Consider the following 25,418-nt stretch of genomic DNA (forward strand, 5'->3'; position numbering starts at 1 on the left):
TCAGGCCGCTGTCCTCCATGGCCTTCTGGTCTGCCACACCCATCCCCTCTCCTTCCCCACCTCTGCAGGATGTCCTTTCCCTTCTGTGTAGGGCCCGTGCCCCTCCAAGGCCTTGACTGGGATGACGGTGGGCAGGGAAGCAGGGCTCCCGGGTTCCAGGTGTGACATGAAGTCGAGACTGGCGCTTCCTCTGCCTTAGGTTCTGGGTCCTGCTCTCTTCAGCCTGCTTTACCCCAACCCGCAGTAAGACCAATCCCATTGCTTCCTCCCTCCCTTGGGGGGACAGGGAGAGGGTGTATATTGATACCAACAGAGATAGAGGCAAAGTTGGCTCCCTGAATATTCCAGCCTTGACCTCCATTCTGCTGCCGGTTCCCCTTCCAGGAAGAAGAGGAGCGGGCTTGCCTGACCTCTGCAAGAGGCAGGGCCTCTGGGGTGGGCGCACCATGGACAGAGTGGGAGTGACGAGTGTCCCCAGGAGTGGGAGGGGTGTCTGCCGCTCTGGAGAAGGGTTAATCCAGGGAGCAGTGGACTCTGCACCCCCCTCCTCCCTCCTCCAAGCCTGTGGAGTCCTTTAATCAAGTAGGGTGCTGAAATTCCAGCTCTGAAATGCCGCCTTTGTGCTGGCGTCCAGGCGGCCGCCCCGGAGTGCGGGGTCACTTTCTCGGCCCCGATTCTCTAAATGGTCTCTTTGTTCCTGCTGGGCTGCTCAGTATCAGATGTGATTAAAGGGAGATGGGGTTTGGGCGGGGGAAGAGAGAAGGGGCTGAGGGAGTAGGGGGTTAACCCTTAGGGGATAGGGTGTGGGGGAGATGGAGAAAGGGGTGGCTTTCCTCCTGTCTCTCCCTTCCCATCCTGCTCCTCTTTCATGGAGTCAGTTCCTTGCTGCTCAGCTGGCCAGGCCTGGGCACAGCCTCTTCAATCCTTTCCAGAAACACCTGGCCCCATCTCTCCACACATGGAGCCACTGCCTTACTGAGGCCCAAGCACATCCAGAACCTTAGGTCTAAAGGGGTCAGCACAAGCCAGGTCTTCCGACTTCTCCAAGGTCATTTGTCCTCTCTGGGGCCATTTTACTTCCTCCTGTATCCCCATCTCCATCTCTTGAGAGGCAGGTCCTGGAGGTGTTGGTTTCATCTTGATGTAGCTCCTCCCTTCTGCCCTGCTGGCTCTGAGGCCACAGCCCCACTGAGAGCAGGAGCGGTGAGCACCTGGAAATGGACTTACAACCTGCTTTGCAGTAGAGGGGAACGGGTGGATCGTAAAAATTAGGAGCACCTAAGGTTAGTACTCTTGATCCCTAACAAAGTTCTAGAATAGGTTGTTGCGTATTTGAGAACACATAGGTAAATAAAGAGGAGATCCAGGAGCTAGCAGAGTTTCTAAGAATATTGCCACATGAATCAAATTTCCTTTTCTCAAAGGTTAGTAGTCTGGTAGGTCTGGTCTGGTAGGTTGGAGGAATGCCACAGATGCAGCGAATCTTGATTTTAGCAAGTCATCAGGCAGTCTTTCCACATAGCTATGACAGAGAAGTTTGTACTTGTGATGATATAGTTAGATTCAAAATTGATTGGACAGTCTTTCCCTAAGAGTGTAGGTAATAGAATTGATAATGGAGAAGTATTTAGTGGTGCATGTGGGCCTGTCTCTCTTCATTTCAACCTTTTTTATTAGTGACTTGAATAAGGTTATTCAAGTTTGCAGATATTTAAAGCTCAGAAGGAGCGCCAGTAAGTTGGATTCAGAATTCCAAGACTGAGTGTAGGGGGGAAAATGGTCAAATCCAACAAGATGAAATCTGTTAAAAATCAGTATAAAATCCTGCCTTTATCCACAACACAACGAAAGAAAACACCAGAAAATAGTTTCTATACAGTTTGGGGTGATCTGACTTGGCAGCAGATATATCTACAAGAACAGGGGTTTGTAGTTACCACTAAGCTTCATGGGAGCCAGTGGTTGTGGCTGAAGTTGACGGAAGAGCCCACATGACGCAGCTTCCAGATGGGAGTGTGTCCAGCCTGGGGGACTGGGCTAGTGCTTGGTGCTCCCTGCCCCACCCCAGGTCCTGACTAGGTGGTGAGGGGCTGGAGCCCACGGATGGAAGAAACAGATAAGGGAGCTGGGGATGCCGGTCTGGAGCAGCGGAAGAAGCATCACTCCCGATGACAAGCAGAAGTGGGGCCTGCAAGCCATGGGCAAGGTGAAAGAGGTGACAAGCTTTGGAGTCAGCTGGCTGCAGATTCTGGTACCAGTGCTTCTTAGCATCAACCTCTCAAAGTTTTAGCCACCCACTTGGGAAATAGGGATAACGAGTGGACCCACTCTCTCCTGGGCCTGAATGATAATAAAGCGCTCGACAGAGCACTTCGTCAGGGAGCACTCAGGGCACGGGAGCTGTTACTGTCGTTAGGAGCCGGGTCTAAGGGAGACTTCCAACCCCAGAGCCATCCATGAGTGGAGCATGGCGGTAGAGGTTTCCCTTGTCCCTGAGGAGTGGCCTCTGCCCCTGAGCACAGGTTGGAATTCCACCGAGGGGAGAACTCTTAGGGAATGAGCAATGAAGGATGAGGTTGCGTGTCTGCCATCCTGGGTTCACACCCAGACACAGGCAACTGCCATGAAGACTCGGCTAGATCCCGGAGCAGACCAAGGGGTGTATGTGTGCTGGGGGAGGGGAGGCACAGAGAGGGGGGCAGTGAGAGTCCACACATCCTAACGGACAGGCCCGCTGGCTGCAGGCAGCCAGATGTCAGGCTTGACCCACCTCTTTCAAATACGTGTGCCTTGAGTTCTTTCAAGCCCCACCCCTCTGCTGGACAAGTGAAAGGGGCTACTCGGAAGGTGCTCTTGCTGAGCTCCAGCTGGAACGGCAAGTGGCCCACCTGCAGTATGGGCACAGCTGGGCTGGGAGAGAGCTCCCAGCGGAGGCCTCAACCCTGGGCACCCACTGACCCCATTTGGGATGCTAGTTGTCCCAACACACTGCAGGGCCCCCACCTTCTCACGGGAGAGAGGAGACCTTTGCATTATCTGTCCTTTGCATTCTACCCCTAGCTACTTCCAGAAAGAGATTCTGAGGAAGCACAAGTGCAGGGATAAGAGACCAAGAGACAGGCCAGGCCAGGCCCACCAAGCAGGTAACCGGAACCTTTAATTTTATTATGTGGAATGCTTAATGCAGAGTTAATAGGGGTTGGAGTACCTAGGAGGAGGGGAGAGGGGAGAGGGTTCTACTGAGATAAATAAGGGGGGCAGTAATGAGTTACATGTGGACTGTGGGGGCTGCGGAACAGGAAAATAGGGGCAGACAGAGCTACATACTTTATTCAAATACCACTGGAGGCAAAGGGCAAAAGGCCAGGGCAGAACGTACATGTCAGGAGTTTAGTGTCTTCAGCCTGCTGCCAGCAACCTGGGTGCCAGGCCCTGTGTCTCCTCCTGGAGCTGAGGGCTGGGGCCTGAGCAGCTATGACGCTCTGGGAAGCCCGAGGAGTTGGGGCTGACAGAGCAGGGACCGCAGAGCCTGGTGAGGGGAGAGGGAGTTGGCGGGGAGCCTGGGAGGAAGGCTCTGTGAGTTGTCTCTGAATCCTTTCCTGGAGCCCCTGCCTCCTCATCGGGGAGGTGCCTCAAGGTCTGGGAGGTTGTAGTGGAGTAGGGCCGGGGTGCTCTTTCTCCGTTAGACAAAGAATGACGTGATTGGCACAGAATTGCATCTGGAGGCCTCTGTGCCAATTCCTCCCTGTGTTCAGAACGGGAGGGGGCCCTGAGGGGATGAGGAGCCCTCCCTCTGAGATCCCCCCCAAAGCTGTTCAAAGCTGTCCTCAGCCCCCGAGGGGCAGTTGTAGCCCACTGTAGGCACTGATGCAGGTCTCTGGCCGGCTTTGACCTTAGGCACATGGCCCAAGTGGCACGGATTATGTCAGACCCCTCATTCTCCATGAGAGCGCAAACACGGGCACAGGTGTGGCAGGGCCTCCGATTCCCATCTGACCCTGGATGCCTCCCCTACTCCCAGAGGAGGGTGAGCGGGTCTTTCTCAGGTCCTGGGATGAGGGTCATTCCTGGGGGGAAGGTGCAGCCCCTCATCGTTCATTCTAGGGGCGACAGTCAACCTCCTTCTCCTCTGCCCAGCCTAGTAGCCCAGGGCTTTGCCTGGGCTGGAGCCTGAATAGGACGGGGTGGGGTCATCAAAGGTGGTGAGCCAGACAGAAAGCCTTCCCTCAGCTGTCAGCCTCTGCAGCCTCCTCCACAGCCACCACCAGGCCTGAGATAGGTGAGGAACAGGGCACAAGGGCTGGGGGAAGGGGCGTGCTACCCAGAGGGGCCGGGCAGGGTGGTGATGACAGGACCCCCTCTAAGGCCGGGACAGCGTCGTATATACTGGCTGCTCCCAGTGTGTGGGGCTGTGGGACTGGGGCCCTGAGGGGCTGGGGTCAGAGATGGCCGTGTAGAGGGGCCGCTGCGAGGGCCCCATGTAGGAGAAGGCTGAATAGAGGCCAGAGGCCTGGCCTGAATGGCCATAATAGGGTCCTGAGGGCTGATGGTCAGAGTAGTCAAACTGGGGGCGGGAGATGGAGGGAAAGGCGGAGCCGTAGTGGGGCAAGCTGAGGGAGGTGTAGGCGATCTGTGAGGTGGATGGCTGGTCGGTGTAGTGTGGGGGGCCCTGGGGCCCCGCGGTCTCCGTCTTCACCTGGGCTTTGGCATCCACACCGGGTGGCGAGACCGTGGGCAGAGCCACGCCTGGTGGCTTGGAGATCCAGGCGGAGTGTCCACTGGCCACAGCCAGGGCGCTGCCCAGCCCGTAACCGGCTGCCGAGTAGCTGCCCACGTGGCCCGGGTGCCCATTGGGTGGCAGGTACTGGTCCAACTCAGCCACATCAAAGGTCTCCATGTTGGACATTACCTCGTGGCTGATCTCACCGATGTCCACGTTGCCGAAGTCGATGTGAGGCTTCCCGCCCTCCCCCATGGAGCGCCCATCCCGCTTGGGGTCTGCCTTGCCCGACTGCAGCTCTGTCTTTGGGGTGGTCGGAGGGGTAGGTGGGCCATGGCTCTGGCCTGGGTGAAAGGGAGACAGAAAGAAAGTGGGAAGCGAGGTCAGAGGCTTCTGGATTCTGATGGTTCACCGTCAGAAAAGATGCCTCCATGAGGCCGAGGATGGATCACTGCATGACCTTGTAAGCTTTACAGTGTTTGGGCAGCCCGAGTTGGCACTTAATTCTGTAACAGTCTAGGGCTGGTCTCCAGTTGTTTCTGAAATTCCCCATTCTGAGGGGTGCGTCTGCCTCTCCCCCCCAGAGCAGGACTCCCTCTGTCACCCACCTCCTAGACAGGCTTGCTGCATTTTGAAAAACCTTCCCTGTTGGGAAGTTGTTCCTCATATCAGCTGAAGTCGGCTGCCTTCCCTGCTCCCACTACCCCTTAGCTGTCCACCCTGACGGGTCTGGCCCATCGCTCTGTGCGTGCCTGTTCTCTTGAGCGCATGCTTGGCTTCTGCCTGCTGCTCTCCTTGCTGCTGACCTCGCCTGCCCTCATCGCTACTGACTGCTTCACTTTGGCTAGCTTGCCTGTACCTCCTCCCCCACCCCCCCCACCCTTGGCCCCCAAACAGCCATGTGTCCCCTCTAGCCCCATCCGTCCTCCCAAAGCCAGCTCAAGGGCCCCTCACTCCAGGAAGCCTTCCCTCTGACTCCACCCCACCAGCCTCTCGCTCAGCTGTGCTGCCCCTCGTCCCTCCAGCTGCTTTTCCTTGCTTGATCAGGAGGACACTTAGATAGCTGACTTGCTCCACCCCTGTTCCTCTCTTTTCTCGTTCACATATTCATTCAGCAAATGCTTAGGGGGCACGGTGCCAGGTGCAGGGCATACAAACATAAATAAAATGGGTCCTATTTTCACAAGCTCAAGTGTCTTGGTGGAGGATCCAGAGACTCACACAGAACTGGAGGGCGGCATCGGAAGTGACAGGATATTTGGAGGGCTCAGGAGACCAGAGGAGGAAGCCACCCACCCTGTCCTGGGGACCTGGGGAAGGTCTCCCTGAGGAGAGGAAGCTGAGCTGGGCCTTGAGGGCTGAGAAAAAGCCCATGCCCACAGTTATATTCTGAGGTGGCTGTTTGGTATGCGGTCTGGGGTCTTCTGCTCTGTGTGTGTGTGTGTGTGTGTGTGTGTGTGTGGTGTGTCCCTGAATCTCTGAAGGTAAGGTATGTAAGTGTGTGGGAGAGACAGCCGGACTGGGGAATCCCATCAGGGAGAGAACATGTCCATGGTCTGTGAGACTGGGGGCTCCTTGAGGGCCGGCCCATGTCTCCCTCCTCAGACCAGAGGCGATGCCAGGTCCTGCACTGGCCAAGTGCTCTGGATTTTGAGAGCTGCCTGGGCTTGAATCCTGGTTCTATCACTTACTGTGTGATCCTGGGAAGATGCCCATCTTCTCTAACCTGTCTCCTTATCAGTAAAACAGAGATGATACCAAGCGGCTCAGACATGGCCTCCTTCTGGAAGGTACAGGCTTCATGCACACTTGTTTCTTCTTCATTCATTTTCATCCCTACTCCTCCCTCTAGACTGTGGACCTCTGAGACCAGGGAGCTTCTCTTTTTGGTGCTTCTGGTGTCCGCTCCCAGGTCTGGCACAAAGGAGGACTTGGGCATGTCTCCTGAGGGCAGAAGTGTGCTTACGGAGACTTCCTGTGTGCCCGAGCCCACGGATGGCATTCTGTACACTGTACGAACATGAGCGAGGCAGTACTGGTGCTGGCAGAGGCCCCAGAGTCCAGCTGCCTGCGCTCAGACTCAGCTGTGCCCATTTTCTCATCTAGGACATGGGAGTCACTTGTCACACAGCTCAAGTCTGAGCCCAGGCAGTGTGGCTGCCTCATCACAGCTCAGAGTGATTGAATGAGTTAATACACATAAGGCAATTAGGGTGCCTGGTACACAGTAGGTGCTCAATTAATGTTAGCTGCTACTTTCATAAATGCAAATGCAACGAGATGCCCTATGTCTGGCCCCTCCGTGGCACTTGCTCCACATCACATGCTGTGGCTCCCGGCAATGATCTCTCCTGCATCTGATCTCCCATTTCTCAAAATCATCCTGTCTCTGCTTTTCTGGTTGTAACTCACCCCTTGGCCTCCACGGCCTCCTTAACTGGCCTCTTCACTCAGCAGCTGCACCCTCTTCCATCAGCCCGAGCCATCATGCCCAGCCACTTCCTTTGGCGTCTGAGTTCCCACTGAGCTCCCTCCGGGACCCTGCACCCCAGCTGGGGCTACTGTGCAGCCTGGCGGCCTCCCCAGCCCCCAGGCTGGTTGTGGGTCCCGGTCTCACAGCAGCCAGACCTCGCCTCTCCCCAGTGCCCAGGCTCTCTCCATCCACAGCTCATCAGCCCAGCGCTCACCTGAGGGGTGCTCGGGGTTCCCGTCTGACATGGGGGAGCCCTCTCCCGGGTGCCGGTGGTCCAGGTGGGCGCTCTTGTAGTGGGCTTGGATGGCGGCAGCCCCGCCCTGCTCCGCCTCCCCGCCAGGACACTCTGACTCCCCCTGGGCCGCCTTCCCGTTCTTCCGCCGCCGGGGCTGGTACTTGTAGTCCGGGTGGTCCTTCTTGTGCTGCATCCGGAGCCGCTCCGCCTCTTCAATGAAGGGGCGCTTGTCACTCTCGTTCAGCAGCCTGGGGTGGTACAGTTGGGGGAGATAGGAGAGGGGCCAGCGTGAGTCTCTGCCCTCAAACAAATGAGGTCTGGGGATGGCAAGCCCAGAGGGCAGGCAGGGCCCAGGGCAGGGGTTTGCTCTTTGATTTACAAACTAGCAAGTGAGGCCTAAGGAACCACAGGCTCGGAAGGCTCTGATCTCTGTCCCTAAATTCTCAGGGGCTGGGGTGTGAGAGGGATCAGCCTGCTGCTCCTGGCAACCCTGAAGATGGAGTTAGAAGTAGGAATAGAGCTTTTTCTTTTCTTTTTTTTAAGATTTATTCATTTACCCGAGAGAGAGAGAGACAGAGAGAGAGAGAGAGAGCGTGCGTGCGAGTGCGAGCACACAAGCGATGGGGGGGGGGGCAGAGGGGGATGGGGAGGGACAAGCAGACTCTGCTTGAGGAGCCCAAGGTTGGGGCTCGACCCCAGGAGTCAGGAGAAGCTCACAACCTGAGACAAAACCAAGGGTCAGATGCTTAACTGACTGAACCACCCAGGTGCCCCAGGAATAGATCTTTTGATTGACACAGAGCTTCAGTTCAAGGAAAGAAAAAAATTTTTCATTATCAAAGCTGTCTGCAGGTAGAGCTGGCTGCCTCCTTAGGTGGTGAGCTCACTGGAGCTGGAGGTATGCAAACTGAGCAACAGTGTAGTGAGGGGGAAGAGTCCAGTCTCTGCTACTGGCTAGCCGTGTGACCACGGGCAAATCACTTCTATGAGCCTTAGTTTCTTTGCTTATCAAATGAGGATGATAATGCTTACTTCACTGGGGGTGGGATTGGCCAAGGTCCTGGGTGTGAAGCACTTTGCACAAGGCCTGGGGATGGAGGGCGGGCACCTTGAGAAACAGGTGCTGTTCTACTACTGCTGGGGGGCTTGGACAGGAGGACCTGGGGTGGGCCCTCTCAACTCTGGAATGCTCATTTTGTGAATTCCAGTGTGGTGTGGCCGAAGGGGCTGGATGTAAGTCCCCTTCGCTATGCGGGGTCACGGCATCCTGGGGGAGATCATATCTCCTTGTCCAGGGGGTGACAGAGGCTAGAGGAAGCTAGACTTTCTTCCCAGACCCTGGGACAGAGGCCGACAGACCCTCTCCCCGTGCCCCTGGGTGAGGAGGGCAGAATAGGGTACCTTGCAGAGGGGGCTGAGGGGAAAGAACAAACTCATAGGATCCTAGACGTGAGGGACAGTGTGGGCACGACTCTGTCCTGCCCAAAGGGCCTCTCTCTCCAGCTGCCCACCCCCTCCCCAGTGGGTGCCCTCTTCCCCCAGTCAGGAAGGCCTAGCCCTCCTGCCCAGGATGGGAGGGGGTGGTCATACCAGGCACCTCCTAGCCGGCAGCAGCATTCCTGTGCAGCTTAGCCTCCCCCCCCACCCCGCCGCCCCCTCCCCCCAGGCTGCCAGAACCCAGCCCTAAGGCAGCTTTCTCCAAGGGTCCCTCTAGCTGAGTGATGGCATGAAGACCCCAGACCAGTGCCTCCTCCGGGGTGAGGGAGTGGGCTCCAGCCTTCCTCCCCCAGCCATGCAGGCCAACCCCCCACCCCAATCCCCACCCCAGCCAGGCCTCAGGAAGGCTGGCCAGCAGAGGGGCTGGCCCCGAAGGGGTGTGTGTGTGTGTGTGTGTGTGTGTGTGTGTGTGTGTGTGTGTGTGTGTGTGTGTTGGGGGGCGGGGAGAGAGCCGCACTAGAGGGCGCAGAGCAGGCTCAGCCCGTAGCCAAAGGCCCCAGCACAGAGGCTCTGGAATGGCTGGGGACACTGAGCTTCCTCTCCTACCCCAAACCTTCCTTGTGCCCTCTGTCCAGCTGGCAACTGGGTGTGAATCAGAAAACAGTAGGGGGCATGGAGAGAGGGAAGATTCAAACACAGCACACCCTGTCGCCTCCCTTGCTAGTTCCCAGCAGTACTCTAACCTTGACAGAATCCTAACCCCCAGCCCCCCCAACCCCCAGCCCTCAGCCCCCACCCCAGCCCGGTCCCTCAACTGTCCTTCAGTGGCTACAGTTGCCTAACAAGCCTCCAAGCCCCGACCCCAACCTCAGCTCTGCTCATTCTCTCCTAACCCCATACCCGTCCTGCCCCCACCAAGTAAACCACCTCAAATATAATCTTGACCCCAGCACCAGCCTCGCTCAGCATTGCCCTCCAGGCCCCCACGTCACCCAAAACTCTAACTGCAAACCTGATCTTCATTTGCTCTCCACCTGGCCTCCGTCCTCTAGGTCTCCAAGGTTTGGAAGAGGGGCCAGGAGAGGGTAGGCTGGTTACCCCTGCAAATTGGAAATCCCGACGGGGGGGGCGGGGAGGCTCCCAAGGTGGGGGCACCGGCTGCTGTTCCATCTGTTCTTCCTGTCAGGGAAGGTGCCTGTGGACTTGGGGGTCAGGAGAGGCTCCAGCCTGTGACCCCCTTTCTAGTCTCTGGGGTCTAATTACTCTCTCTGGGCACGTCAACCAATGTACAACCGTCAGCATGTGATCAGCATCCAACAGTCCTTTCCCAGGCGGGCACTGAAGGTTAGCCTGACTGTCAGAGCTCACGTAGCCACTTAGGAGCCAGGACCTGGACGCTGGTGTGTCCGACCCCAACCTACTTCCAGCACCCCAAGCTGTCTGTCCTCATGTCTTTCTCTTTTTGGGTTTAGGGCCCTGTTTTCCAGTTCTGCCTGTCTAGCCCATCCCCCTTCCTGGAGGCCTGGGAGGGATTTCAGGAGGGGCCCCCACCCAGGATCCAGGTGTCCCACCCACCTGTGGGCATAGCCTTTCATCCTTGTCATTGTCCTGCCACCCTCCTACCCCTGGGCTTGGGTCCTGAGCAAGCGGCGTCTGCTTTCCTGATGGCCCTATACTAGACTGGCCCTTGGGGCCAATCAGTGATGGCCAGAAACTAGTCCCCCCGAGAGAGCCCAAGCCCACGGTTCTGGGCTGGGGGAACAGGGACAGGGACAATGGAGGGTCCAGTCTTAAATCCTTCGCAATGGGTTGAGGGAGAAGTGGGGGTCCATCCTTGCTTTGATGCTGCCACTGGGCTGGTGCTGTGGTCTGTTACTGATCCCCCAGGCCTGCTCCACCTGCCTGTCTGTCTCCCTCCTGGTTGTCTGTCTCTCATTTGCTCTTCTCTGTCCCACAGCACCAAGGGTACTGGCCTGGGCTGCGCCCTACCCTGGTGCAGATGGACCTTGGGCAGAGGAGCTAGTTTTGACCTCTGCTCTTGGGCAGAGCTGGAGCCTCTGAGTCGACACAGCAGGCTGGCCACGAAGCCCAGAGCCTGCCTGCCCAGGATGAGCAGAGTGCTAAGGGCTGAGTCGGGGAGATGAAGGGGCACCACGCCATCAGCAAACACATGGGGTCACGGGGCTGGATGTGAATCCCTCTTGGGTCTCTTGGGGGACCTTCTTGCTTCTTCTATTACCCTAAACCTTTGGCCTTCTAGGCCCAATCTCCATTATGCTGGGGCCCAGAAGGGGTGGGCAGCAGCAGGAGGGAGGCCGGCTCCTCTGAGAAGCCCCCACTTTCTGAAACTCAGGTGCGCCTCACTCCTGCTCTCCCCTTCTCTGCCCTCCCCCTCCCCCCATCACACTTTAGAGCGAAGGGGTGACCCACCACTGTCACCAAGGACAGTGTGGGGGAAGACCAGGAAACAAAGAGTTAGGAGACTGGGTTCTGGCCCTGCTCTGCCACCAGCTGTGTTGTGGCCTTTGAGGTCCCTTTGCCTTTCTAGGCCTGTCTCTTGGGCAGTCTAGTGGGGAATCTGGTGGTCTCTGCAGGCTTGCATCTCTTGGAACCCCTGTTCTTTTTCTGAGCTGCCCAGAACACCTGAGGTGGGAGGTGTCCCACCCTCAACACAACCCAAGGTTGTTACCCTGCTCAACATAACCCAAGGGGCCAGACTGAGCCCCAGACCTGAGGTGAGGGGTGGCAGACTTCCTCTTTGAGGGGCATGTTTTTCTCCAGAGGTTTGGGCTGGACCCAGGGAACCGAGGACTCTGAGGCAAGCTGGGTAGGAAGAGGGGCCAAGGTTTCCTCCTGGCCAGGGCTCTCAGCTCCAGCTCTGGGGCTGGAGGGGTAGGAGGTTACTCAACGCTGGGTGGGGCCCTGCAAAAGAAGATGGCGCCGGACTGGGGGAGGAAGGGAGAAAGAGGCAGGCCTGGCAGCTCTGGGACAGGGTGGGAGGGGAGACTTCTTTCTGTGTGTCCCCTTCCCTAGAGGGTAAAGAGACGAGCCCCCAAAGGAGGGGAGGATGAGGAAGGCACGATGAAGGCAGTTGGGACAGGACGGGATCCTGCAGTGACAGATTTGCCCTTGGCAGTTCTCCATGCTTCACTCTTTCAAAGACTCCTGTCTGAATTCCTTATTTTCCTTGAACTGCCCCCGAGTTCTCCATCTGGCTGCCTTAGTTTCCCTGCCTCTCCAGCCAGGCCTTCAGTTCTTTCCCAACTGAAACAGGGTGACCTAGAGGACGGAGGCCAGGTGGAGAGCAAATTTCTCCGGCATCCCCCTGACCACTGGGGCTGGTGGCGGTGGCACCCGATGAGAGTGTGCTGTGCTGGCGGGAAAGCCGTTGGTGAAGGCCTTGGGAGTGGGGCCCTCGGGATCCTCCCCTCCCTCTCGCCTTCACCCCCCCAGCAAGAAGCTCAGGCCCTTCGCCTGCCACCGACAGAATTCCAACCACGAGGGGGCGCCCTCCGGTCCGCTGCCCCGGGTGGGGAGCCTTGCCTAGGCCGCTGGACTTCTAAGCCAGTGCAACCTCAAGGGGGTACTCGTGGGGGGAAGGGCGGGCCCAGTGCCCACACCTGGTCTTCCAGTCCCATCAAAGCGGTGGCTGCCCCCGCGAGAAGGGCCCCGGGCAGTGCCCGTCTAGCCTGAATCCACCCGCAGCTAGGGGGCCCGCGGGAGCTCCCCGGAGGCGAGTCGGGGGCGCTCACCTCCAGAGCTTGCCTAGCGTCTTGCTGAGCTCGGCGTTGTGCAGGTGCGGATACTGGTCGGCCAGCTTCCTGCGCGCCGCCTGCGCCCACACCATGAAGGCGTTCATGGGCCGCTTGACGTGCGGTTTGCTCTTGCTGGCGCCGTTGACGCGCACGGGCATGGGCACCAGCGTCCAGTCGTAGCCGCTCAGCACCTGGCTGACGGCCTCGCGGATGCACACGGGGAACTTGTCATCGTCCGCCTCGCCGTCCTGCTGCTCCTTCTTGACCTTGCCCAGCTCGCCGGGCCCCGGGCTGGCTCGCAGGCCCGATCCGCCGCCGCCGCCGCCGCCGCCGTCGGGCCCCAGCGAGGTCGCGCTCCCTGGGGACAGGCAGCGGGGCTCCTCGGAGCCCACGGGGCTCAGCTCCACCTCGGATAGGTCCTGCTCCTCCGCCATGTCGCCCCCGGCCGCCGCCGCCTCGGCCGCCTCCCCGGGGCCCGCCGCCGGGGTCCTTGCGAAGAGTCCAACGCCCACCTGGACGGGAAGGAGGGCGCGATGGAGCGGCCGAGCGCGCAGCCCCGACGGCAGCCAGAGACGCGACGCGGGCACAGCCCCGAGGTGGCGCCCGCTCGGCTCCCCCTAAACTCGCTAGAGCCCCTGGGGCCCGCGCACATGCCAGACCCGGGCTCGGCCTCCTAGCGCCCGCCTCCGCGTCTTCCCACCACCTGGTCCCAACCGTCTCTTGGTGTGGGTGGGTTTGGGTTTTTTTAAACCTCTTTTTGGGTGGAGGTTTGTTGATGGAAAGGAAGAAAAACGGACTCTTTATTCTGCTCTAATCCTGGCTCCTGGAATTTCCCACCTTTTCTCTCACCTTTCCGTCTTCCCTTCTGCCTGCCCCCCATGGGGTCTAGAGGAGCTGGATGGGGGGCAGATGCGGGTGTCAGTCTCTCTCCACCCACGCCCCACCGCAGGGTCCCAGGCCGGGGCCCAGGAAGGCAGGAGCCGAGGAGCGGTCTGCGCACTCACTCACCTCCTCGGACCTCTCCTCCAGTCTGGGGCTCGTCCTTAGGAAGTGGAAAACCGTGTCCCAAGGTGTGCGGTCCAGCTCGGGGCTGGGGGGTGACGCTGGTGGGCTGGGAGGGAGGGGCTGGGGGGCCCTGAGCCTCAGGCCACGGCCTCGTCAGGACGGAGCCTGAAACTTCACCACCAACCACCCTGGCCGGACAGCCCGAGACTGACTGAGCACTGAGCTGCTGCGGAGGGCTGGGAAGGAAGGAGGGGGGAGAGGGGGAGGGGGAGGGGAGGGAGGGAAGGGCAGAAGGTGGAGCCTCCAGCGCTGTCCTTCATCCCCAACACTCAGGGCTCCTCCGCCAGGCCCCCCCACCCCAGCTCCAGGCGCTGCTGTCCCAGGCCTGTCTTGGGGCCTGGGCTTAGTCAGGGAGGTGTAGGAGTGGGGGTGGTTAGGCCAGGCAAGCCAAGGGATGCAGGTGGGCAGGGTCAGAACCTGTTGCTTGCAGGAAAATTGGGCCCAACTGGGACCCCCAACCTCTGCCTCAGGTGGTGGGATGGGCAGGTGGCAAAGGATTGGGGCTGGATGAGGAGAACACAGGTGAAGTTTCTGTGGACATCCGAGGGCGGCTGGCCTGCATCGCTGGTTTAAGATGCTTAGGGAGTGCCTACTGTGGTCGGAGGGACGCTGCTTCTCAGCCTGCCTCACCTGCCTCCCACCCCGACCCAGGCTACCCTCTGCCTCCGCTCATATGGCGAGAGAGAGCACACGCGGGTCCATACCTGGTGAGGCAGGGGCAGCTAGATAGCCCCTGCCCAGAGCAGAGGCCCTAGCTGCCCCCCTGGGCCCTTCTCACCAGATGCGCAGCACTTGTAAGGGCTGGGCTGGCTCAAGGTAGAGAGGCAGGACTGAAGTTCCTGGGGGGCTGGCCATGGGGCTGGGCTGGGGGGGGTCCTCTTCAAGTAGGTCCGAAAGTCTTCTGGGGCCCCAGCTCCCTCCACACTGGGTTCATGCTCTCTTGGTGTGTGGGGGGGTGTCTCGGGCTGGGTTGTCATGAAGTCCTGCACACCCCCACCCCGAAAGGGTGGGGAGTTGCCCTACCTCCCTCTCCCGCCTCTCTGCCCACTTCTGTCCTCAGCCACCTCCCCAGTGGGGTGATCGCTCTCCTTTTTCTTTCCCGCCCATCACCCAAGGCTCCTTTTCCTCTCCCCTTTCCCAGGTCTGTCCCCCAAAGGTCACAGCCCCTCTGTCTTCGCAGAGGGTGGGTGTCGAGGCAGAGGTGTGGGTGAGCATGGAGGGGGCAGATGGAGCCCGGGCCGCGCTGGCGACCATGTACGGTTCTGAGCTCAGCGGCTGGGCAAGGCCCTAGGCCCACCCCAAGGGAGTCTTGTCTGGAATGGGGCTGCAAAGGGGGTCTAGGCAAGGCCTCATGCTTGGGAAAGGCCAAGGGGGTGGAGGGGGGTGGGTAATGGGACACAATGAGGTAGTCACACGAGGCAAAGGCATGTTGGGGGTGGGGGGAACGGACATTGGAGCACACACACACATGCTCGCACACACAACCAGCCAGACAATCGGGCCAGTGTGTCTGGGGCCTCGGAGCCCAGTGAATTAGGAGTTTGATAAGGGTTTTCTCTTTCTCTCGCTTGCCGGCCTTGGACAATCTCCCCCCAGTTTTCCTCGACGCCACCCCCGGCGCTGCCAACCCTCCTCCCCCCGCCTCCCTTCTCTTCCCTGTGCCCAGACTCTTGTTCGGGGCCTTGAAACAGTGAGCTGTCTTTGTTCGAAATACAGGTGAACGGCAATCATGTGATTAACACACACACACATAAAAAGCTTTTTAACAGCGCCCGCCCGGCCTCAGAACCGCCCAGAGAGGAGCCGCCCTGGGTGGACAGAGGGACGGAGGGACGTGCATCCAGCCGGTCGCGTCCAGCTGCTGCAGCAGTCTCCAGCACTCGCTGCTGCCTGCCCGCTGCCCGCCTGCCTGGCATCTCTAGATCCCGGTGGGTCCCCACTCGCCCTCCCATCCCCTTGGTTCCTCCTCTTCGAGGGAAGGACTTCCCTGCTCCCCGTGGTGTCCGAGACCCCCTGGGGCAGGAGGGGTGGCTGTGGAGGGAGAGGGCCCAGGGTAAGAAGCCTGGGCGTGGGGTCCCACAGCGCCCCTCTCCGTCTCCCTGCCTTCTCCCTCACCCTCCTTGGCCCAGCTGTGCCAGGATGGGGGTGGGGGTGGCAGTGGGCGCTCTGGGTCTGCAGAGAAGCCACGCTGGACAGAGGGGGCCTCTCTCTTCCCCTCCCTCTGTCTCTCTCTCTCTCTCTCTCCCTCTCTTCTGTTTCCTCATTGCTGTGCTTGGGCTTTCTGCTGAGAGGTGCTGGATAAGGCAGGTGGGCCTCCAGGGGTGCAGGGAGGGGCTGCCAGATGCCCAGAGCTGTGGGCATGGAGGGGGGTGAAGAGGAGGGGCAACCCCTGCTGTGACCACCCCCATGCTGACAACTGTAATCCTCTCCATCCCATCCCAGGCCCTGGGGGCCCCAGCTTCCTCCAGCAGAGAGGGCAAAGGCCCCAGCCATCTCTGGAGAGCAGTGAGTTTGGAGAGGGGGCAGTGGTGCTGGGTGAAGATATCCTGGCCTCTGCCCTTGGCAGAACAGCCACACCCCCATCCAGTCTGCCCATCCTCACTGAGGTGTGGCGGCCGGTGGACTCTGTGGCCTGCCCTCTCTCCCCAGCAGAGAGGGGGGCCCAGCAGTGAGGGGGGCCCACAGTGTGAGCGTAATGGTGCAGAGTTAGGTTTCCTTCCCTGGGTGGGGAGGCCTTTCAGGAGCTGCAGGCTTTTCCTGGGACCCCACCTGGGTTCTGTTGCTGCCAGTCCCAGCCTTACTGCTCAGACCGCCCTGACAGTGAATGATGGCCCCTGGCAGTCAGATGTAAAGCCCACTGAGGACTCCGCCTGGCAGAGCTGCTTCTGTCAGCAGTGACCCTTAACCCCTTAGCTCCCTGAGTCCTCTTCCTAGGGCACTGGGCCTGCTTTGTGGGAGGCTCTGCCCTGGGTTCACTGCCCCGGGTCTCAGGCCCTCATCTCTCACCTGGGCAGTGACCCCCAGTGCCTCCCTGCCTGCTTCCCAGGACACACTGAGCTGAGATGGGGGAAATCTGCTCTTCAGTGGAGCTGGGGCTATGTGAGGGCGAGGGGTGGTGCTGGTCAAGTTGAGCCTCTGCTCCAGCCTCAGTTTCCCCCGGTGGGCATGAGACTCTCTTCCTGACTGAGGACAGATGAGGGGACACTGGGAAAGCACTTTAGCACCTCCAGGCACCTGCCTGGTCTAGGCTCTCACTCCCTCATTCCCTCAGGCCTGTGGCCCCCTCTCTCAGTGCTTCTTCAGATACTCACTATCCATGTCCGGTGTCCTGGGGCTGGGGAAGGGGAGGGGATTCGCCTTCATCCCTCCCTGCTGGTTTGTGTGGAAGCCGGGGGTCAGCCTAGGGCAGTACTTTTCACCATAGAGGTGTGCAGCACACTGGCTCCCATTCTTCAGGTCTGGGATGGGACCTGCCATTCTGCATTTCTCACCAGCTCCTAGGCAGGTGTCTGGAGGATTGGTTCTAATTCTTGCTGAACTTTAGAATCATATGTGAAGTTTTTCAAAAGTACTGAAGCCTGGCTTCCACCACAGACTGGCTGATTCTGAATGGGGGCGGGGGGAACAGTCCAGATGTGTTTACTTTTCGAGCACTCTGGGCCTTGCTCTCCCTCACTGGGTGTCTGGAGCCCCGAGGCTGTGATGACCCCCTGCAGAGCCCTAAATCTCTGGGGAGAGGGCAGGGGGCCAGGGCTCTGGACCCCAGACCTAGAGGTCAGAATTGCAGTCACACTGGAGTGTGTGGGGAGTTGGGGGATGTGGCAGGGGAGGGGCCGCACATTGGGGTGAGGGAGGGCTCAGGGGCACAGGTCAGGGGTCAAGGGTATGGTAGTGACCGCGACAGAAGCTTAGTCTGGGTGAGTGCATGGGGAGTGTGAGAGCTCCCTCGAACATTTCCTAGGCTCCCCTGCCTCTGGACGGGCTGTGTTGTTCGTGGTTTGGAGGGCAGTAGAAAGAGCACTGGACTTGGAGTCAGGAAGTTGTGCCATTAGCATCCACGTGGCCTTGGGCGATTTATGCTGTTAGCTTCTTGGGACTTGGTTTTTGCATGTGTAAAATGCTGATAATATTATATATCACTACATGTGGGAGTGGATGGGAGAATTCATTAAGAATATGCACACACACACACATACACACACATGCACGCACGCACACAAGTACCTGGCTCAATGTTTGGTATGTAGTAGTAATTTACGTGCTGGGAGGTGGGAACGGTGCTCACATCAGTTCAAGTGCACAAGTGTTTACTGAGTAGCCACTGTGGACTTGCCTTCAGGAGTTTATAATCTGCCCGTCGAATCCCAGCATCAGACCGGGGTGGTGTGCAATAAGCTCCTTGGGGCTGGGCCTCCCCTACCCTGTGCCCCCTCGACAGCGGAGACCCACACTTCCAGAGCCTCCTGTGGGCCAGCCCGGCTCTGAGCGCTCTGTCGTCTCAGCAACCCAGTGAGTGGATACTGTTATTATTCTCCTTCTAGGAAAGAAACTGAGGCACAGGAGGTTCAGTGACAGCCCCGAGCTCACCCAGCTAGCGATAGGTGGGAATGCGCTGGCACCCGCAGTTTACCTCCTGAGCCCAGCCTCTGACCGCTCTGCCCCCCTGCCACTAGACCCCAGGTGCCACCATGGGCCAGTCCCCTCCTCCACCCACCCCCCGGGGCCTTTGCACTTTCCCTGTGCTCCCCATCCCTCATTGCTTACAGCCCAGCTCGGAGGCCCTCTCTTCAGGGATGCACTCCTGGACACGGACTCAGTTGGAATTCTCTTCCTGTATTACTTTCCAGTAGGGGTGGAGATGGCCTTGCACCTCCCCTCCTTACACAGCCTGGCATCCGGGCCAGTCTCCACCTCCCACTTGGAGCCCCCTGAGGGTAGGGGCCATGCCTTCTTTCTTGGTGTTGGCCCCCCCAGGGCCCAGCATGACCTCAGGGAGTCTTCCCTGAGTTGAGTTGCTGTCAGGGTTCCAAGGAGGAACAGATAGGCAAGGCTAGAACAGGCCGGACTGGCTTCCTGGAGGTGGAAGGCCTGAGCTCTTGCGGAGGATGGAGGACGGCAGCGTGCCAGGGCTTGTCCCAACAGGGGCTCTCGCCCGGCCTTGTTTCTGGTCCAAGCTGAGGGTCCCACCCCAAGCCAGAAAGGTAGCTCCTGGGGCCTGAGTCTGCCTTTCCTGCCCTGCCCCACCCTCTCTGGCCACGAGGAGGCTGGGCCAGTGCCTAGGGCAGCCTCAGGGCAGCTGGCCTCTGCCCTCTTCTCAGAAGCCCTCCCAGAAGGAGACTGCTTGTTCTTGTTCTCCAGACCCTGATGCTAGAGAGCCCTTCCTGGTGCCTGCCCCGAATCTCTCACGCTGAGCTGAACTTCCGGGAATGTACTCTGTCTGAGACACAGGAGCTCAGAGTTTGAGGGGAGAGGCCTACACAGATACCCAGCACCTTGGCACAACCCAGGGCCTCCAGGGCTGTGTGGGCCACGGGGACTCCGAGGGCTGGACTTGAGTCCCGGCTGGGCTGTGGAGGCCCCCTCTTGCCCTGGCCACCTCTACCCTCCCCTGGCCTCAGTTTCCCCATCCATAAAATGAGGGGCAGACTAGGGTATCTCTGAGGGCATTTCCAGATTTGATAGCACATGAATTGTATTTCAAAACGAGAGTCCAGTGCCTGAGCTAATGTTTCCAAGCCTTGATGTTCCTCAGAGATGGATTGGCGTCTCTTGAAAAGGCAGTTTTGTGGGCAACTAAGTTACGGAAACGCTACTTTCCACTTCCTCTTTTTAGAGATGCAGGGCCTGTCAAAAGCTCTAAGTTCTGCAGTTAAGAAATGGATCTTTGTTTAAAATACTTATCCCTGACTCCTCCTTAGCCCCGTGCACTCTCCCCACCCCCTCTCTGTGGCCCAGGCCCCAGCGGCCAAGCGTCGCTCAGGACACCTTGCCTGGTGGCCAGGCCTGGAGCCTCCTCCGACTCCTGCATCCCTCACCTTTCCAGCAGGACCTTGTCCCTGCGAGCTGGGTCCTTCCCACCCTCCAGCATGATGCCTGGCACTTAGAAGGTGCCCAGTGGTGCAAATGAACGAATGACTCTCGAGGAGATAAACTTGCCCAGGCAGCAAGGTGTGCTGCTCTTGAGTCAGACAGCTCCGGGTTTGAATCCTGACACTCCCACTTATTAGCTGTGTGTCCTTGGCAAAGGACGTGACATCTCTGAGTCTCACTTTCCGACGAGGTTGTGCGGAGGATGAAACCGGATGTAGCGTGTAAGCACTTAGGATGGTCCCTGGCACATTACGGGACTCAGTAAATGGCAGCTATTGTTCTCAGCATCTAGGGGTCGGCCCTCGGAAGGTGGCTGTCAGTTGACCTTGGGTTTGATAGTGGTCCTTGCTTCTTTCCCTGTACAAGTGCTGTTGCTGTCACTGGACGTTCTCCCATCAGCCCCTAGTAGCTGGGGGCTGGCAGAACAAGGGCAGGGCCATCATCCCATTGAATAAGAGCAGAAAGGGAAGCGATTGACTGACTGAGGTCACATGACTGTTCAGTCTTGGAACTTGACCTCTTTGCCCTGACTTTTTGCCCCAGGTTTCCCAAGGACCCACCCCTAGGCAAGGCTGTGCTGTCTGGGGTAATGGAGAGGGGTGAATGGTGGGCTTGTCTTTGAGGAGCTTGTTGACGAGTGGGGAGTTGGGTCATTCATTCATACATTCCCACACCTATTAGAGCAACGTGGTGCAGACATGCTTGAGGGTGACGAGAGTCGGTTGGGGAAGGTGGAGAAAAGAAAGGAAGGGTGGGGGGCCGAGGGTAGCTTTTTTCAGAGGGGACCCTGGTATTGACCTGGAGGGGGCTGCTGCTGTCATAGCAGGGTGGGCTGCCTGTGGCTAACGAGGGCCTCTGAACCTCCATCATCTGGGCAGCTTGGGGCAAGGGACTTGTCCAGGTGGCCCAGGTTAGAGGGTGGCTGGAAAAACCCGGATCTGCTCACACCAGATACCCTGTCATTTCACTCCATCATCCAGGGTATGACCAGGGACTAGGGCTGTGGATGCTGAAGGGCAGGGGACCGGGCTGGGCGTGAAGCGAGTCAGGATCACGCATTTGAGCTTGGCATTGTGAGTGCGTCTCTGCTCTTGCAAGCTTCCCCTCTCTCCCCTGAAAGTGAACACAGGGTGACCTGGTGGGATTTCAGTGTTTGTATGAGCTCGAAGGGGCCCCTCCACAAGAAGGTTACCATATCCTTTGATGATGTCACTTTATAATGACAAAGGAGCTGAGTGGTGAGCCTGAGATCCGGAACCAGAGAGACCAGGGTTCAACTTCGGTCCTGTCCCACTAAATCTGCTGTGGGATTGGGCCACTTAAACTTATCTTCGTAATGAATTACTTCATCTGTAAGATGAGGATGCCAATACTTGCCTCCTGGGAATGTCTCAAAGATGAAAAAGCAATGAGAAATAGCAAGTGTCCAGCAGATTGCCCGAAACAAAAGGTAGACATAGCCATTCACTTCTCTCGTCGGTGTCCAACGTTTTCCAGGTAGGATGGCTAATGTATTGGATATGATAATGACTTGGATATAATACACTCAAGAAAATCTCTTCCCTTCGTGGGGGGAGGAGACGCACTTACCACGATAAGACCGAGGGACTCAGGCACAACCCTAGGGGTGTGGTCGCGTGTCCGGGTGCTCTGGTGCAAGCAGAAGTGTAATATATCCACGAGGCTGCCAGGCACGGGGATTTTGCATGTCTCACCCCCTTACCAGGTGGCAGGTTGAGAAGTTAGAGAGTTTGAATGTCTTCCGTTTGGGGCTAGAACCCTGAGTAGAAATCTCAGCTTTGGCAGGTATAATGGGAGGAGCTGCTCCCAACTCTGCCAAGGTCCAGACTCTTGCTGTGTGACCTTGGGGCAGTCAGCTGCCCTCTCTGGGCTTGCTCATCCATTCCTCTGTACAATGAGAGAGTTGGCCTCTGATCTCAGGGGGGCTCTTTCAGATTTGCTAGCAGGGGTTTCAGGGTTCTGTAAGAAAAGGGCCACATCTGGTCTTGTCTCTCCCGGGGCAGCTGCTCAGGCCTGGACGCGGGAGTACGCAACAAGTACTTGTCCAACTCGTTGACCAGAGAGAGAACCCACTAAGAACCCTGTGCTACTTCTCCTTTCCTCAGGCCTGATAACATCATTTCTATCAGCCCCTTTGGGGCAAGACCCACGAATTCACACCATAGTCAGCCGTTTGCGCACTCGGTCTAAAGCGCACAGATGCGGCAGACGCACGTGCACGTAGGGAAATAACACTTCAAATCAGAGATGGATCGAATACATATTTCCTTCTCATGGCTCTTGGGATCAAAATCCCAAGTCTTGGGGCACCTGGGTGGCTCAGTCGTTAAGCATTCGTCTTCGTCTCAGGTCATGATCTGAGGGTCCTGGGATTGAGTCCAGCATCCGGCTCCCTGCTCGGCGGGAAGCCTGCTTCTCCCTCTCCCACTGCCCCTGCCTGTGTTCCCTCTCTCGCTGTCTCTCTCTGTCAAATAAATAAATAAAATCTTAAAAAAAAAAAAATCCTAAATCTTCAGCTTGGCCCTCATATCCTGGCCTTACTTTCATCCCGACACTCTAGCAGAGTGGCTGCCAAGCCCCACAGATGCCCTCCCTCCACTGAACGCACTTCCACGGGCTCCTCGCTGGTTCCTCCTGTGAGCTCAGCCCCGAGGTTGTGTCTACAGACACCGCCTGATTCTCCAGCATCAGTTATTTCCCTGTGACAGCAGTCTGGCCTTTTCCTTTATAGCACTCACTACAATTTACGATTTTATGTTTATTGTGAGATTAGTTGTTCATTGTCCGTCTTCCCACAAGGATGCCAGCTCCACGAATCCTTGGTGATCTGCTGAATGCCTGGTGTGCTGGAGGTGTCCAATGAACGAATGGGTGAATGAATGAATGAAGGCGGGAGGACCGGTAGAGGAAGGGGTGGGAGGCCTGGAGAGGGGAAGGGAGCAAGGAGGGAGTCTGAGTCTGAGGGCTAGAGGGAGGAGACTGGTCCAAGGTCTCTCATGTGATGGAGGCAGGCGGCTTGATCCCTAGTCCGGTATTCTTCCTTCTTCTGCAGCTGGGGCCCCTGGAGGGGCAGGCTGGGTTTAGTGAGACGCCAAACCCCTGAGGACCTAGGGAAGGGGGATCTGAGCCAGCTCCCCAGCCAGCTCCACCCCTTCCCCTAGCAGGCAGGAAGGACAGGGCAGATCTGTCAGCTTCAGACACCACCGCCCCAGGGGACCCAGCCCTGAGTCCCAGGAGGCCAAGGGAAAGAGGGGGGCACAGGAAGCACCCAGGCCTCCCCCTCCTCCCTCCTGCCCCACCCTCCGCCCCCATCTCTGGCTAGAGCTCACAGCCCTAGGCCTTGGCACTAGGGGGACGGGGGTGGGGAAATGGGGGACAGAAATCCTATTCTGGCCCAATGCCTTCCTTTCCCCCATTTGACTTCTGGGCCTCAGAATGGTGACTGACCTGGCAGCCCCCGAAGAGCTGGGCCCTGGCCTTGAGGCTAGAGGGCCGGAGGGAAAGAGAGGGGGCACTGCCCACTTCGCCCCTTCCCATGCGCAGCCCCGGGGCTGGGACCCGGGAGGCCTCCCTGGCTTTGCCAGGGAACCTTGCGTGGCCATCAGCGGCTCCCTCATTTGTTCGCCTGGTTAACCCCGGGGCCATGTGGGGCTGCAGGCTCACCGGCTCCCGGCTCCCATTCCCAGTCATAGATTTAGTTGGGAATCTCTCTCTCTCTTTTTTAAAAGATTTTATTTTTTCATTCGAGACACAGAGATACAGAGAGAGAGAGAAAGCACGAGCAGGGGGAGAGGCAGAGGGAGAAGGAGAAGCAGGCTCCCCGCTGAGCCAGGACCCGGACGGACGTGGGGCTCGATCCCAGGACCCCGGAATCATGACCTGAGCTGAAGGCAGACGCTTAACCATCTGAACCACCCAGGCGTCCTAGGAATCTCTTTTTTGAAAAGCTCCGCTGTGACTATGGTGCAGCTGGTGGGGAAACTACTGGAATAGATGGTCTCTAAGTCCCCCTCCTCAGCCTCAAAACAGCCGCCTCTGGGGCAGGCCATCCCTCTGGGCTTTGTGGTGCCCTCCCCGCTGCTGTGTGCTGAGCTCCCGGCCCTCCTTATGCATGCTGCTGGAGCACCGTGTGCGCGTGCCTGGCGAGCGGGGTGCTGCGAGGGGGCTGCGGGTACCTGCCTGGCAGGGCCCCCTTCCGCCCTCCTCCTCCGCCGCCTCATCTTCTTCCTGACCTTTGCCTTCGGTCTTCTTTTCCACGCCTGGCTCTGCCGCTTGTCCTCTCCGCCCGATTTCCTTCTCTCTGCCCATTGCTTCCTCTCCCTCCTCTTTCTGTCCGCAGCCTCCTGTCTCCGGGAGGCTTTGTCATTTTGACCCCACAGCCGGTTGCTTCTCTCTCTCAGCGTCCTTCCTTTTCTGGCCCACTCTGCCCCTGGCTGGCCGTCTCTGTCCTTGCTCTCCCTCTGTCTCCAGCCCGGGCTCTGCTCTCAAGGCCTCCATCTCTCTCTCTCTCTCTCTCTCCACAGATTTCTCTGTCTTCGCCCTTCCCCCTTCCCCTGGCCATCCTTCACCTGCCCTGGCCCCGTCTACCTGGAAATCTGGGGAGGCTGCCAGGGGGTGGAGGGCCCCAGGAAAGCGAGAGAGATGGCAGAGGTGACAAGTTATAGCAACCAAGATGTGAGCACATGATTGCAGAGCAGCTCTGAGTGCCACCTGTCCTGACTTTCCAGGATCGCCCCCCCCCCCAGCCTGGCTCCAGTCCATGGTTCAGCTTGCCGCTCCCCAGGCCGTCTTGCCCTGGCCACCTCCACGCGCTGGCCACACTGCTGCTCCCTCGGGCCTGTGCCCCGCACCCCACCTCCTTCTTCTTCTTCTCAGCTTAACTGCCCCTGCCTCTGGGGTCTTCTTCCTGAGTTCCCACAGTGCTGTCCGTGATGGGAAGAGGCAAGGTGGGAGGATGGGTTCAAGTCTTTCTGGGGTGGTCCTCACTGAGCTGCAGATGGAAGGATTTGAACCTTGTCCTGGGGCAGGAGGCCGAGGTGGCTGATGCTGACCGTAGAGCAGGTGTTTATGTTCCCTTCAAGCACGAGCTCTCCACCACCCAGAGAGCCACGGTGATGGGCTCAAGGTCACACAGCAGGCTTGCAGAACTGGGTCAGTGGCAGGGAGGGAGAGGGTGGAACATGGAAAAGGAGGGGATGGAGAAGGAGAAAGTGTCTTGGTTTAGAAGCTAGGGACCTGGGTCCCGGGCTGTGCCACGGACTTGCAGAGGGATGGAGGCCATGCTGTCCCCCTCTCAGGGCCTCAGTTTCCCCATCTGAGCAGGGAGGGGCTGGCCTAGATGGCCTCTGAAGCTCTTCTCACTCCCATTGTCTAAGTTGGAGGGGTGGGGGCCGGCAAAGAAGGGATGGTGTGCTTTGACTCAACAGACTAGTTCCTCCTCTGTCTCCAGACTCCAAAGGCCATGCACCTCTTGTCTCTCATCAGTGACCTGCCTGGACAGGTGACTGCTGCCTCCAGTCCTGTTAACCCCATCAGGGCCAGGTAGGGCTGAGAGCCCGAGCCCACCAGCTAGCCCCTGAAGGGTCCTCCCAGGGGGCCAGAGGCCTCAGGCTGGCCCTGGCG

General features: G+C 58.6%; 1 protein-coding gene across 1 annotated transcript; it reads right to left on the reverse strand.

Moving 5' to 3' along the window:
- Window positions 1-4,360: 4,360 nt before the first annotated feature.
- SOX10 (SRY-box transcription factor 10) lies at window positions 4,361-13,820 on the reverse strand. Its single transcript, XM_028115718.1, has 4 exons — window positions 13,629-13,820; window positions 12,618-13,132; window positions 7,408-7,676; window positions 4,361-5,064 (listed from the first exon to the last, which is right to left on the reverse strand). Exons 2-4 carry the CDS (start codon window positions 13,052-13,054, stop codon window positions 4,361-4,363), a joined length of 1,410 nt encoding a protein of 469 aa, XP_027971519.1. The 5' UTR covers window positions 13,055-13,132; window positions 13,629-13,820.
- Between the last annotated feature and the right edge of the window lie 11,598 nt (window positions 13,821-25,418).

The sequence above is a fragment of the Eumetopias jubatus genome, unplaced genomic scaffold (assembly GCF_037043125.1).
Source record: "Eumetopias jubatus isolate StellerSeaLion01/CBP00866 unplaced genomic scaffold, mEumJub1_p1.0 scaffold_8, whole genome shotgun sequence".
Lineage (NCBI taxonomy): Eukaryota > Metazoa > Chordata > Mammalia > Carnivora > Otariidae > Eumetopias > Eumetopias jubatus.

Excerpts from the sequence above, each read along its gene's own strand:
- SOX10 (XM_028115718.1), bottom strand. The coding sequence starts at position 13,054 with ATGGCGGAGGAGCAGGACCTATCCGAGGTGGAGCTGAGCCCCGTGGGC. Across the intron at positions 7,677-12,617 it reads ACGCTAGGCAAGCTCTGGAG|GCTGCTGAACGAGAGTGACA; the intron begins GTGAGCGCCCCC and ends GTACCACCCCAG. Across the intron at positions 5,065-7,407 it reads GAACCCCGAGCACCCCTCAG|GCCAGAGCCATGGCCCACCT; the intron begins GTGAGCGCTGGG and ends CCTTTCACCCAG.